The 15,123-nt window shown below is 46.6% G+C and overlaps 1 protein-coding gene across 1 annotated transcript in view; it reads right to left on the bottom strand.

Moving 5' to 3' along the window:
- Positions 1–15,123, bottom strand: part of ADGRD2 (adhesion G protein-coupled receptor D2) — a 381,627-nt gene that overhangs the window by 134,275 nt on the left and 232,229 nt on the right. Inside the window, exon 20 of the mRNA XM_044268542.1 lies at positions 1,874–1,915. Within this exon, the coding sequence (XP_044124477.1) occupies positions 1,874–1,915 (42 nt within the window). The remainder of the gene's footprint in view (positions 1–1,873; positions 1,916–15,123) is intronic.

The raw sequence follows: 15,123 nt of genomic DNA, 5'->3' as shown, positions 1-15,123 counted from the left end.
AAGCAAACCTGAAAAGCTTTGGGTTTGTCTTGCAGACAAATTTTTGGGTAGTTTGTAATGAACTCGGTTCATTATTACAATCTTATTCGCTCATCTCTAATATACACCTATTTTTGGACATGGACTGCATAGTATAATAATGTCGTCAGATAGCTAAGATATCTGGTACTAGAGGGACAAGATTACAGGAGGCCAAAATATGCAAATTCCTCAGGGCTTCCACCATCCTAATTCTAAGTGAGTTTCCTTCTCAGTCTCCGATGCTAGGCTTGGAAAGGAGCATGGTTATCTGCATACAGTATACTGCTTTTAATTACAGTATGTAGTGTAAGGTGGTATGTATTACCACACTATATTGTATTTTTTTAAATGTAGGCATAACATAAATTTATCATGTAGGCATTATGATGTTCAATGCATGGCAGTTGTATATTTTGAAAACACTTTTATGGCTGTGCTTCATCTGTAGCTTGGTTTTTACCCCCCCCCCCCCCCCTCCCTACTTACTTCCAAAGCAAGGAAAAAGTAACAGACATAGGGGGGCATTTATGAAGGGCGGCGATTTAGACGCCCGTCTTCATCCCTCCTGCGCTTGTGGATTATCCGCCTAAGTTATGTAGAGGCGCTGGCCTCTACATAACTTAGGCGGACTTTGCACTTGTCTATATCTATGCCAGCTCCCTTGCTGGCGTAGATTTAGAACATTTTCTATGCCTAAAACAGGCTTAGAAAATGATAAATAGATGGGCCTGCTGACCCACCCCCTTCACTGCCCATGTCAAGCCCACTTTTTTAGACCTGCCATGAGTGGTGGAAAAAGGGAAAAAGTCGCAGATTGCGCCACAATCTGACAGATATATGCCAAAAAGTGGCGTATGTCTGTTCATAAATGACCCCCATAATGTTTGCCCCATGGGGTTCTGAAGAGGCTGATCTGTCCCTTGGTTCTGTAATATAAAACAAATGCAACAGAAAATGGTAAACTTAGGGTAGGTTCACAATGACATATTTTGGAAAAATTTCACTGCACTTTCATGCAGTTTTTGAGCTAAAATCATTTATGAATCCAGCAGAAGGAAATATAAGTTATTCCTTTATATTTTGTTTCCTTCTTAATCCACTTTGGCTCAGAAATATCCCCAAAAAACGGCAGCTTAAAAAAAAAAATGGTGTGAAACCACCCTAAATGGGTTATTATTAGAGATGAGCGAATTTCGGCTGATTCGCCAAATTTTCCCCTAAAAAAATCACTTAGTGAAGAATTACTTAGTCACGAAGCGCATTTTTTTTGGAAGTAGCAGGTGCAATGACAGGGAGCTGCATCTGAGTGTAAAATTAACAATAACATTTTTTTTAAATCAAACTTACCACCTCCATTTGCTCGCGACGGGCTGGCTGACGCCATCTTGCTTGAAGATCTAGGACGAAATACTGTGCGGTGCGAGATTACTTCATCATGCCAGCTGGCGTGGTGACGTATGATGTCATCACGCCAGCCGGTGTGATGATGTAATCTCGCACCGCACAGGATTTAGTCCTAGATCTTCAAGCAAGATAGAGGCTGGCGGCCCGTCGTGAGAAAATGAAGGAGGTTCAGTAAGTTTTATATTTTTTTTATTTTTTTATACTATTAAATCGATTCGCTGACACGAAGCACAAGGAAATTCGGCTTCTAAACGAATCAAATTTATCCTCAAATTCGGATCAAATTTGTGGGATTCAATTAGCTAATTTCTAGTTATTGTTACAAATATCCCACATTTACAGTACTTCAATGGGGCTTAGTTGCAATACTAAACAGATCCCATGGGCAAGAGACAAGAGTGTTCATGAAAAAAAAACTTAACAATAAATACTTTAGTGATGATCTTACCTCACTGTTATAAATGCCATAAATCAAGAAAATATACAGGCCCTGAAAAAAAAAAGAACAGTGTGATTAGTTTATTCCATAGAGTTGCACACCATTAGTGACACTGTACCTTACGACCTTACACCTTCTTTCTGGAGAGTGCATTGCGTTGTGTCATTGATCAAGCCGTCGAGGAGCAGGAGCTGGAAGATGAGGAAGTCGCAATGCTGAATTAATTTACTAGGGGGGTCTACTCTATCTGAGACAAGTCAGCAGGAGTCTGAAGACGAGTCAAAGGAGGATGGTGGCTGGGGGAGGAGGAGCAAGAGGAGCAGGCTTTAAACTTTTAGGGGATCCATGGTGTTGTCCGTGGCTGGGCGCAGGAGACCAAGGATGACATTCTCCTGGGCGATGAGAAGGAGCAAGGGTGCTCCACCGCTTCCAATTTAGTGCAAATGGGGGCCTTCATGCTCCAGTGTTTGAAGAGGGACCCCCATATAAAAAGCATAAAGGTCAAGGACCTGTACTGGGTGGCAATGTACTTAGACCCCCCGGTACAAACACAAAATGGCGGACATGTTACGAGCATCACAGAGAAATTTCAGAATGCAGCATTTCCAGGCCTTGCTGTGATAAATGCTGCATTCTGCTCTTGAGTGCACTGGCAGAGGAATTTCCACTCACAGCAAAACAGGTGCGAGTACCAATCCTACCGCGCCTGCACAAAGAGGGCGGTTTGTAGATGTGTTGGTCACTTCGGAAATTAGATCATTCTTGCAGCCAACCCATCGACAGCCGCCCTCTGGATACAGCCTCAGGGAACGCCTAGACCGACAGGTGTTCGACTACATTGGGTTAACGGCCAATGTGGACGCTCTGAGAAGCGAGGAACCCCGTGACTACTGGGAGTGTAGGTTTGACGTGTGCCAAAGCTGGCACAATTTGTCATTGAACTCTTGGCTTGCCCCTCGTCGAGTGTCCTGTCCGAAAGGACGTTCAGTGCAGCAGGGGGGGATCGTGACCGATAAGCGCACTTGCCTAGCTCATGACAGTGTGGACTACCTGACATTTCTAGCCATGGATCTAGGAGGAATTCAACACCTGTGACAACCACATGTAATTGAATATTCCCATGCCAGCCCACACATATCCGCCACCACATAGAACTAAGAATGGTCCTTGTCTTATGTATATACAGCGTCATAAAAGGCATTTTCTGTCAGGTGAATTCCTAATTTTTGGGACCTCTACTCCAGTGTCCTACAGTAAAAATTTTATCCAGTGACCGCCTAATGTACCTCCAGACACATAATCACTAGTTATTTTCTGTCGGGTGAATGCCTAATTTTTGGGGCCTGTACTCCACTGGCCTACAGTAAAATTGTTATCCACTGACCGCCTAATATACCTCCAGCCACATAATCACTTGTTCTTTTCTGTCCGGTTAATGCATAATTTTTGGGGCCTGTACTCCACTGGCCTACAGTCAAATTGTTATCCACTGACTGTGTAATATACCTCCATCTACATAATCACTTGTTCTTTTCTGTTTGGAGAATTCATAATTTTTGGGGCCTGTACTCCACTGGCCTACAGTAAAATTGTTATCCACTGACCGCCTAATATACCTCCAGACACATAATCACTTGTTCTTTTCTGTCTGGTGAATGCCTAATGTTTGGGCCTACAGTAAAATTGTTATCCACTGACTGCCTAATATATCTCTAGCCACATAATCACTTGTTCTTTTCTATCCGGTGAATGCCTATTGTTTGGGGCCTGTACTCCACTGGCCTACAGTAAAATTGTTATCCACTGACCGTCTAATATACCTCCAGCTACATAATCACTTATTCTTTTCTGTCAGATGAATGCATATATTTTTGGGCCTGTACTCCACTAACCTACAGTAAATAGTGATATGCACTAACCATCTAATATACCTCCAGCCACATATTCGCTTGTTCTTTTCTGTCAGGTAAATGCATAATTTTTGGGCCTGTACTCCACTGGCCTACAGTAAAATTGCTATCCACTGACCGTCTACTATACCTCCAGCCACATAATCACTTATTCTTTTCTGTCCTGTGAATATATAACCTACACAGAAATGCCAGACCGCTTATGCTGATTAAATACTTTATTACAAAAAATCACAATTAATGTCACAAATAGAATGCATACATGATTAAAAGAATTGGTACAGGAGATAAAACCGACGACATCACTGGAGGAAACATACAGTGGACGCAAGTCCCATTAATCCTAGCATGGCTTTTTGTTAAAGTGCATGTATAATGTACGATTAAACATAGGTTGGCGCCATCCTGGAGGAGACACAGTATGGGTAATTGTCCTATGTCCTATGTTTAATCGTACATTATACATGCACTTTAACAAATAGCCATGCTAGGATTAATGGGACTTGCGTCCACTGTATGTTTCCTCCAGTGATGTCGTCGGTTTTATCTCCTGTACCAATTCTTTTAATCATGTATGCATTCTATTTGTGACATTAATTTTTTTTGTAATAAAGTATTTAATCAGCATAAGCGGTCTGGCATTTCTGTGTAGGTTATATATTAAGAGTAGTATTGCCATAGGCTTCCATTACTTGAAAGTAATCATCCCATGGCTGGGGTATTTATTGGATGCTGTCCTGTGAATGCCTAATGTTTGGGGCCTGTACTCCACTGGCCTACAGTAAAATTGTTATCCACTGACCGCCTAATATATCTCTAGCCACATAATCACTTGTTCTTTTCTATCCAGTACTCCACTGGCCTACAGTAAAATTGTTATGCACTGACTGTCTAATATGCCTCCATCCACATAATCATTTGTTCTTTTCTGTCAGATGAATGCATATTTTTGGGGGCCTGTACTCCACTGGCCTACAGTAAAAGTGATATGCACTAACCGTCTAATATACCTCCAGCCACATAGTCACTGGGCAGGATCCACATTTACCCAGTGGGCCGTAAAGGACATGTATTGTCCTTGAACATAGTTACAGCTCCACATCTCGGCGCTGCCCGCTCTTTGGCAGACACGACCAGCTCAAGGACTGGCCGACCTTCTGTTCTACATATGTGTGCAGGGCTGGTACTGCCTTTTTCGCTAAGAAATGACAGCTTGGGATTCTCCACCTCGGCTCCACACAAGCCATCAGCTCTCTGAAAGGTGCAGAGTCCACCACTTGGAAAGAGATGGACTGCAGCACCAGCAACTTGGCCAGGAGCGCAGAAGTTCAGCTTCTGTGCCATTGGATGAGCGCACACATACTGTTGTCTCTTGGCAATTGCTTCAGTGATCGATTGCTGATGAAATGACTGATGAGGAGTAGGAGGACGAGGAGCAGGAGCATCAGAACCAGATGATGGGAATGACAGAGAGCTGCCTTTGGCTGTGGTGGTGGAGCCTTGACTGCATACAAATGGGTGTGTGCCACTGGGTGATGCAGCAGTTGCTGCAGCAGGCTGGACCACCAAATCAAAGCCACGGTTCTCCCAGGCCACTTTATGGTGACGCTGCATGTGTTGACACAGGGCTGTGGTGCCAACATTGGCACCCTGGCCATGCTTCATCTTCTGCCCACAAATTCTGCAAATGGCCATGTTCACCTCCTACGGTGGCTTAACAAAAAACTGCCACACTGCTGAGTATTTCCATTTTCCTCCCAACACTCCGCACTGACTGCCTGCTACAGCTGCCTCCGTGAACCCCTGCATCGCTACTTTCCAGGCAGGTAGGTTCCTGCGAAGTGGGTTGTTTACCCCAGGCACGTTTGGCTCCTGACCTCCCACTGCTGCCACCCTTCTGACTCAAAGCCAAACTACCACCTTGGTGTCTCAGCCACTGCCTCACGCGCAAACTGCCACCATCTTCTCCTTATAATGTTGAAGCCCCTTCTTCACCCAGCTCCCAAGTGCGATCGGCTACATATCATCATCCACTACCGTCTGCACGTCACTGATGTCCCCCTCAACAGTCTCAGGGCCAGGAGCTTGACTACTTGCAACACCTGCTCCCACGCCACTTTCATCATCACTACTTCCCGGGCTACCATAGGAAGTGGCAGATGTCTCCTCCAGATCTTGGCTGGGCAGTACCTGCTGACTGTCCTTTAGTAGCTCGTCCTCGCTGAAAAGTGGAGCCGAGCCTACGGCATATAATACTTCTCGTGCTGAGGGAACAGAAAATGACAGAGGCAGGTTGAGGACAGTTGGGGACACAGAAGGTCGCAGCGCGTGGCTATGCGCTCGCTTTCTCAAAGGATCGTTCCATGACCTAATGGTGAGAATTCATTCTGGTCCAGGTATTCCTGCTTAGGTTTGCGATCCTTTTTGTCCCATTTAGGAATCGGTAGCTTTTCCTTTCAGCTGTTCTGTCAGCCATTCCCAGCTACTATATAGTCTCCCTTTCTGCTTCCCTTGTTGCCAGATATAGACCTTCTTTCCAAATCTTCTATTCCGACCTCAGATGGACAAAGTTGCAGTGGAGCCGTTGGAACTGGAGTTGTTGGATCTCCGGTACTCTCCTGTTGTTGTTGTCTCCCTTCAGGGATTGTTGATTGTGTTTGTGTTGTTTGTCCTTTCCCTGTTGTTACCCTAGGTGTCAGTGGTAAGGGCTAGTGCTCCCACTGACCTATTCACTACCTAGAGTTTATTTCAGGGTTAGCCAGGGACAATCCACTTGATTGTCATACAGGTTAGCAGCCTGTCTAGGGACGTCAGGGCAGCCAGGTGCCAGTGCCAGGTGAGCTAGGGGGTCACCACTCCTCCCCTCTGCGCCGCACGTCTGTTACCTGCCATCTCAGATGTGATATTATATCTGGCCCTTATTTAGTTTTTTATTTATTTTTTAAGGGGAAAAAAATCTACTATGGATTCTATTGCTGCTTCGGCAAAGCAGTTGCAAGATCTGTCTCTTGAAGTGGCAGAATTGAGGGCATCGGCTCTTCAGCAGCTGCAGCAGACCTCTAGCCCAGTGTTTGCTATGGGTAACCAGGTGAATCTGGAACCTAAAGTTGCTCTCCCAGACAGATTTTCTGGAGGGAGAGACAAATTTGTGGTGTTCCGAGAAGCCTGAAAATTATATTTCAGGCTGCGCCCAAATTCCTCTGGTAATGAGGAACATTTGGTGGGGATTGTTATCTCCCTTCTCCAAGGGGATTTTCAATCCTGGGCTTTTTCGTTACCAGCTGGTACCCAGGCCCTCCTGTCGGTAAATGAGTTTTTTGAGACCCTGGGTCTCATATACGATGACCCTGACCGAGTCTCCCTAGCTGAGTCTAGAATACGGCGGCTTCAGCAGGGAGATCGGTCATCGGAGGTTTAGGCCTCTTTCACACGGGCGTCAGTTTTTTTGCCCGGATAAGAGGCGGGTGCGTTGCGGGAAAATGCGCGATTTTTCCGCGCGAGTGCAAAACATTGTCATGCGTTGCACTCGCATGAGAAAAATCGTGCATGTTTGGTACCCAAACCCGAACTTCTTCACAGAAGTTCGGGCTTGGGATTGATGTTCTGAAGATTGTATTATTTTCCCTTATAACATGGTTATAAGGAAAAATAATAGCATTCTGAATACAGAATGCATAGTAAAACAGCGCTAGAGGGGTTAAAAAAAATAAAAAATAATTTAACTCACCTTAGTCCACTTGATCGCGAAGCCCGGCATCTCCTTGTGTCTTCTCTGCTGAACAGGACCTGGGGTAAGCTGCTGCATTAAATAGAGGTTAAGGACCTTTGATGACGTCACTCCGGTCATCACATGGTACGTCACATGATCTTTTACCATGGTGATTCACCATGGTAAAAGACCATGTGATGACCGGAGTGACGTCATCAAAGGTCCTTAACCTCTATTTAATGCAGCAGCTCACCCCAGGTCCTGTTCAGCAGAGGAGACACAAGGAGATGCCGGCTTTGCGATCAAGTGGACTAAGGTGAGTTAAATTATTATTTATTTATTTTTAGAGTTGAGCGAACACCTGGATGTTCAAGTTCGAGAAGTTCGGCCGAACATCCCGGAAATGTTCGGGTTCGGGATCCGAACCCGATCCGAACTTCGTCCCGAACCCGAACCCCATTGAAGTCAATGGGGACCCGAACTTTTCGGCACTAAAAAGGCTGTAAAACAGCCCAGGAAAGAGCTAGAGGGCTGCAAAAGGCAGCAACATGTAGGTAAATCCCCTGCAAACAAATGTGGATAGGGAAATGAATTAAAATAAAAATTAAATAAATAAAAATTAACCAAAATCAATTGGAGAGAGGTTCCATAGCAGAGAATCTGGCTTCCCGTCACCCACCACTGGAACAGTCCATTCTCAGATATTTAGGCCCCGGCACCCAGGCAGAGGAGAGAGGTCCCGTAACAGAGAATCTGTCTTCATGTCAGCAGAGAATTAGTCTGCATGTCATAGCAGAGAATGAGGCTTCACGTCAGCCACCACTGCAACAGTCCATTGGCATATATTTAGGCCCAGCACACACACAGGCAGAGGAGAGAGGTCCCGTAACAGAGAATCTGGCTTCATGTCAGCAGAGAATCAGTCTGCATGTCATAGCAGAGAATGAGGCTTCACGTCAGCCACCACTGCAACAGTCCATTGGCATATATTTAGGCCCAGCACACACACAGGCAGAGGAGAGAGGTCCCGTAACAGAGGATCTGGCTTCATGTCAGCAGAGAATCAGTCTGCATGTCATAGCAGAGAATCAGGCTTCACGTCAGCCACCACTGCAACAGTCCATTGGCATATATTTAGGCCTAGCACACAGGCAGAGGAGAGAGGTCCCGTAACAGACAATCTGGCTTCATGTCAGCAGAGAATCAGTCTGCATGTCATAGCAGAGAATGAGGCTTCACGTCAGCCACCACTGCAACAGTCCATTGTCATAAATTTAGGCCCAGCACCCAGGCAGAGGAGGGAGGTCCCGTAACAGACAATCTGGCTTCATGTCAGCAGAGAATTAGTCTGCATGTCATAGCAGAGAATCAGGCTTCATGTCAGCCACCACTGCAACAGTCCATTGGCATATATTTAGGCCTAGCACACAGGCAGAGGAGAGGTTCATTCAACTTTGGGTAGCATCGCAATATAATGGTAAAATGAAAATAAAAATAGGATTGAATGAGGAAGTGCCCTGGAGTCCAATAATATATGGTTATGGGGAGGTAGTTAATGTCTAATCTGGACAAGGGACGGACAGGTCCTGTGGGATCCATGCCTGGTTCATTTTTATGAACGTCAGCTTGTCCACATTGGCTGTAGACAGGCGGCTGCGTTTGTCTGTAATGACGCCCCCTGCCGTGCTGAATACACGTTCAGACAAAACGCTGGCTGCCGGGCAGGCCAGCACCTCCAAGGCATAAAAGGCTAGCTCTGGCCACGTGGACAATTTAGAGACCCAGAAGTTGAATGGGGCCGAACCATCAGTCAGTACGTGGAGGGGTGTGCACACGTACTGTTCCACCATGTTAGTGAAATGTTGCCTCCTGCTAACACGTTGCGTATCAGGTGGTGGTGCAGTTAGCTGTGGCGTGTTGACAAAAGTTTTCCACATCTCTGCCATGCTAACCCTGCCCTCAGAGGAGCTGGCCGTGACACAGCTGCCTTGGCGACCTCTTGCTCCTCCTCTGCCTTGGCCTTGGGCTTCCACTTGTTCCCCTGTGACATTTGGGAATGCTCTCAGTAGCGCGTCTACCAACGTGCGCTTGTACTCGCGCATCTTCCTATCACGCTCCAGTGCAGGAAGTAAGGTGGGCACATTGTCTTTGTAGCGTGGATCCAGCAGGGTGGCAACCCAGTAGTCCGCACAGGTTAAAATGTGGGCAACTCTGCTGTCGTTGCGCAGGCACTGCAGCATGTAGTCGCTCATGTGTGCCAGGCTGCCCAGGGATAAGGACAAGCTGTCCTCTGTGGGAGGCGTATCGTCATCGTCCTGCCTTTCCCCCCAGCCACGCACCAGTGATGGACCCGAGCTGCGTTGGGTGCCACCCCGCTGTGACCATGCTTCATCCTCATCCTCCTCCACCTCCTCCTCATCCTCGTCCTCCTCGTCCTCCAGTAGTGGGCCCTGGCTGGCCACATTTGTACCTGGCCTCTGCTGTTGCCAAAAACCTCCCTCTGAGTCACTTCGAAGAGACTGGCCTGAAAGTGCTAAAAATGACCCCTCTTCCTCCTCCTCCTCCTCCTCCTCCTGGGCCACCTCCTCTTCCATCATCGCCCTAAGTGTTTTCTCAAGGAGACATAGAAGTGGTATTGTAACGCTGATAACGGTGTCATCGCCACTGGCCATGTTGGTGGAGTACTCGAAACAGCGCAACAGGGCACACAGGTCTCGCATGGAGGCCCAGTCATTGGTGGTGAAGTGGTGCTGTTCTGTAGTGCGACTGACCCGTGCGTGCTGCAGCTGAAACTCCACTATGGCCTGCTGCTGCTCGCACAGTCTGTCCAGCATGTGCAAGGTGGAGTTCCACCTGGTGGGCACGTCGCATATGAGGCGGTGAGCGGGAAGGCCGAAGTTACGCTGTAGCGCAGACAGGCGAGCAGCAGCAGGATGTGAACGCCGGAAGCGCGAACAGACGGCCCGCACTTTATGCAGCAGCTCTGACATGTCGGGGTAGTTGTGAATGAACTTCTGCACCACCAAATTCAGCACATGCGCCAAGCAAGGGATGTGCGTCAAATTGGCTAGTCCCAGAGCTGCAACGAGATTTCTCCCATTATCACACACCACCAGGCCGGGCTTGAGGCTCACCGGCAGCAACCACTCGTCGGTCTGTTGTTCTATACCCCGCCACAACTCCTGTGCGGTGTGGGGCCTGTCCCCCAAACATATGAGTTTCAGAATGGCCTGCTGACGTTTACCCCGGGCTGTGCTGAAGTTGGTGGTGAAGGTGTGTGGCTGACTGGATGAGCAGGTGGAAGAAGAGGAGGAGGAAGCCGAGAAGGAGGAGGTGGCAACAGGAGGCAAAGAATGTTGCCCTGCGATCCTTGGCGGCGGAAGGACGTGCGCCAAACAGCTCTCCGCCTGGGGCCCAGCTGCCACTACATTTACCCAGTGTGCAGTTAGGGAGATATAGCGTCCCTGGCCGTGCTTACTGGTCCACGTATCTGTGGTTAGGTGGACCTTGCCACAGATGGCGTTGCGCAGTGCACACTTGATTTTATCGGATACTTGGTTGTGCAGGGAAGGCACGGCTCTCTTGGAGAAGTAGTGCCGGCTGGGAACAACATACTGTGGGACAGCAAGCGACATGAGCTGTTTGAAGCTGTCTGTGTCCACCAGCCTAAATGACAGCATTTCATAGGCCAGTAGTTTAGAAATGCTGGCATTCAGGGCCAGGGATCGAGGGTGGCTAGGTGGGAATTTACGCTTTCTATCAAATGTTTGTGAGATGGAGAGCTGAACGCTGGCGTGTGACATGGTTGAGACGCTTGGTGACGGAGGTGGTGGTGGTGGTGTTGGTGGTACATCCCCTGTTTGCTGGGCGGCAGGTGCCAACGTTCCTCCAGAGGCGGAGGAAGAGGCCGAGGCGGCAGCAGCAGAATAGGCCGAGGCGGCAGCAGCAGAAGAGGTAGCAGGGGGAGCCTGAGTGACTTCCTTGGTTTTAAGGTGTTTACTCCACTGCAGTTCATGCTTTGCATGCAGGTGCCTGGTCATGCAGGTTGTGCTCAGGTTCAGAACGTTAATGCCTCGCTTCAGGCTCTGATGGCACAGCGTGCAAACCACTCGGGTCTTGTCGTCAGCACATTGTTTGAAGAAGTGCCATGCCAGGGAACTCCTTGAAGCTGCCTTTGGGGTGCTCGGTCCCAGATGGCGGCGGTCAGTAGCAGGCGGAGTCTCTTGGCGGCGGGTGTTCTGCTTTTGCCCACTGCTCCCTCTTTTGCTACGCTGTTGGCTCGGTCTCACCACTGCCTCTTCCTCCGAACTGTGAAAGTCAGTGGCACGACCTTCATTCCATGTGGGGTCTAGGACCTCATCGTCCCCTGCATCGTCTTCCACCCAGTCTTGATCCCTGACCTCCTGTTCAGTCTGCACACTGCAGAAAGACGCAGCAGTTGGCACCTGTGTTTCGTCATCATCAGAGACATGCTGAGGTGGTATTCCCATGTCCTCATCATCAGGAAACATAAGTGGTTGTGCGTCAGTGCATTCTATGTCTTTCACCGCTGGGGAAGGGCTAGGTGGATGCCCTTGGGAAACCCTGCCAGCGGAGTCTTCAAACAGCATAAGAGACTGCTGCATAACTTGAGGCTGAGACAGTTTCCCTGGTATGCATGGGGGTGATGTGACAGACTGATGGGGTTGGTTTTCAGGCGCCATCTGTGCGCTTTCTGCAGAAGACTGGGTGGGAGATAATGTGAACGTGCTGGATCCACTGTCGGCCACCCAATTGACTAATGCCTGTACCTGCTCAGGCCTTACCATCCTTAGAACGGCATTGGGCCCCACCATATATCGCTGTAAATTCTGGCGGCTACTGGGACCTGAGGTAGTTGGTACACTAGGACGTGTGGATGTGGCAGAACGGCCACGTCCTCTCCCAGCACCAGAGGGTCCACTAACACCACCACGACCATGTCCACGTCCGCGTCCCTTACTAGATGTTTTTCTCATTGTTATGGTTCACCACAACAACAAATATATTATTTGGCCCAATGTATTGTATTCAAATTCAGCGGGATATAAATTTGAGGCCTAGTATTTAGGCGCTGGGTGACCGGTATGGATTTACTGACAGAATTAGACTTGGAAATGCACAGAAGCGTGTGTGTGAAGTTATTCTGAATGACCCTATGTGCACCTTCAATATGATCTACCCTTTTAGGGATAGATTTCAAATAGCTCTGATATAGCAGAAACGACTAAATTATGAAATTGCTAAATTGGGAATTGTATTTCAACCCAGAACAAAAAATGTGCTTTGACGGACACTAAATAACTTTCCCAGCCACAACAGGACAGCGGTAACGAGAGATTTAGCGGGATATAAATTTGAGGCCTAGTATTTAGGCGCTGGGTGACAGGTATGGGTTTAGTGACAGAATTAGATTTGGAAATGCACAGTAGCGGGTGTGTGAAGTTATTCTGAATGACCCTATGTGCACCTTGAATATTATATACCCTTCTAGGGATAGATTTCAAATAGCTCTGATATAGCAGAAACCACTAAATTATGAAATTGCTAAATTGGGAATTGTATTTCAACCCAGAACAAGAAATGTGCTTGAACGGACACTAAATAACTCGCCCAGCTACAGCACTAGGGACAGATTTAGCTGGATATAAATTTGAGGCCTAGTATTTAGGCGCTGGGTGACCGGTATGGATTTAGTGACAGAATTAGACTTGGAAATGCACAGAAGCGTGTGTGTGAAGTTATTCTGAATGACCCTATGTGCACCTTGAATATTATATACCCTTTTAGGGATAGATTTCAAATAGCTCTGATATAGCAGAAACCACTAAATTATGAAATTGCTAAATTGGGAATTGTATTTCAACCCAGAACAAAAAATGTGCTTTGACGGACACTAAATAACTTTCCCAGCCACAACAGGACAGCGTTAACGAGAGATTTAGCAGGATATAAATTTGAGGCCTAGTATTTAGGCGCTGGGTGACAGGTATGGGTTTAGTGCCAGAATTAGACTTGGAAATACACAGTAGCGGGTGTGTGTGAAGTTATTCTGAATGACCCAATGTGCACCTTGAATATTATATACCCTTTTAGGGATAGATTTCAAATAGCTCTGATATAGCAGAAACCACTAAATTATGAAATTGTTAAATTGGGAATTGTATTTAAACCCAGAACAAAAAATGTGCTTTGACGGACACTAAATAACTTTCCCAGCCACAACAGGACAGCGTTAACGAGAGATTTAGCAGGATATAAATTTGAGGCCTAGTATTTAGGCGCTGGGTGACAGGTATGGGTTTAGTGACAGAATTAGACTTAGAAATACACAGTAGCGGGTGTGTGTGAAGTTATTCTGAATGACCCAATGTGCACCTTGAATATTATATACCCTTTTAGGGATAGATTTCAAATAGCTCTGATATAGCAGAAACCACTAAATTATGAAATTGCTAAATTGGGAATTGTATTTCAACCCAGAACAAGAAATGTGCTTGAACGGACACTAAATAACTCGCCCAGCTACAGCACTAAGGACAGATTTAGCGGGATATAAATTTGAGACCTAGTATTTAGGCGCTGGGTGACAGGTATGGGTTTAGTGCCAGAATTAGACTTGGAAATACACAGTAGCGGGTGTGTGTGAAGTTATTCTGAATGACCCAATGTGCACCTTGAATATTATATACCCTTTTAGGGATAGATTTCAAATAGCTCTCATATAGCAGAAACCACTAAATTATGAAATTGCTAAATTGGGAATTGTATTTCAACCCAGAACAAGAAATGTGCTTGAACGGACACTAAATAACTCGCCCAGCTACAGCACTAAGGACAGATTTAGCGGGATATAAATTTGAGGCCTAGTATTTAGGCGCTGGGTGACAGGTATGGGTTTAGTGCCAGAATTAGACTTGGAAATACACAGTAGCGGGTGTGTGTGAAGTTATTCTGAATGACCCAATGTGCACCTTGAATATTATATACCCTTTTAGGGATAGATTTCAAATAGCTCTGATATAGCAGAAACCACTAAATTATGAAATTGCTAAATTGGGAATTGTATTTCAACCCAGAACAAGAAATGTGCTTGAACGGACACTAAATAACTCGCCCAGCTACAGCACTAGGGACAGATTTAGCTGGATATAAATTTGAGGCCTAGTATTTAGGCGCTGCGTGACAGGTATGGGTTTAGTGACAGAATTAGACTTGGAAATACACAGTAGCGGGTGTGTGTGAAGTTATTCTGAATGACCCAATGTGCACCTTGAATATTATATACCCTTTTAGGGATAGATTTCAAATAGCTCTGATATAGCAGAAACCACTAAATTATGAAATTGCTAAATTGGGAATTGTATTTCAACCCAGAACAAGAAATGTGCTTGAACGGACACTAAATAACTCGCCCAGCTACAGCACTAGGGACAGATTTAGCGGGATATAAATTTGAGGCCTAGTATTTAGGCGCTGGGTGACCGGTATGGATTTAGTGACAGAATTAGACTGGGATATGGCCAAAAAATAAACAGACTATTGCTGGTTAAATGCACTTGGTGTGACAGCTTCACCCTGATGTAGGCTTTAGCCAAAAAACAACCACACCATTGAGGGTT

This window comes from Bufo gargarizans, chromosome 9, assembly GCF_014858855.1.
Source record: "Bufo gargarizans isolate SCDJY-AF-19 chromosome 9, ASM1485885v1, whole genome shotgun sequence".
NCBI classification, from domain to species: domain Eukaryota; kingdom Metazoa; phylum Chordata; class Amphibia; order Anura; family Bufonidae; genus Bufo; species Bufo gargarizans.
This window is presented reverse-complemented; position numbering and strand designations above follow the sequence as displayed.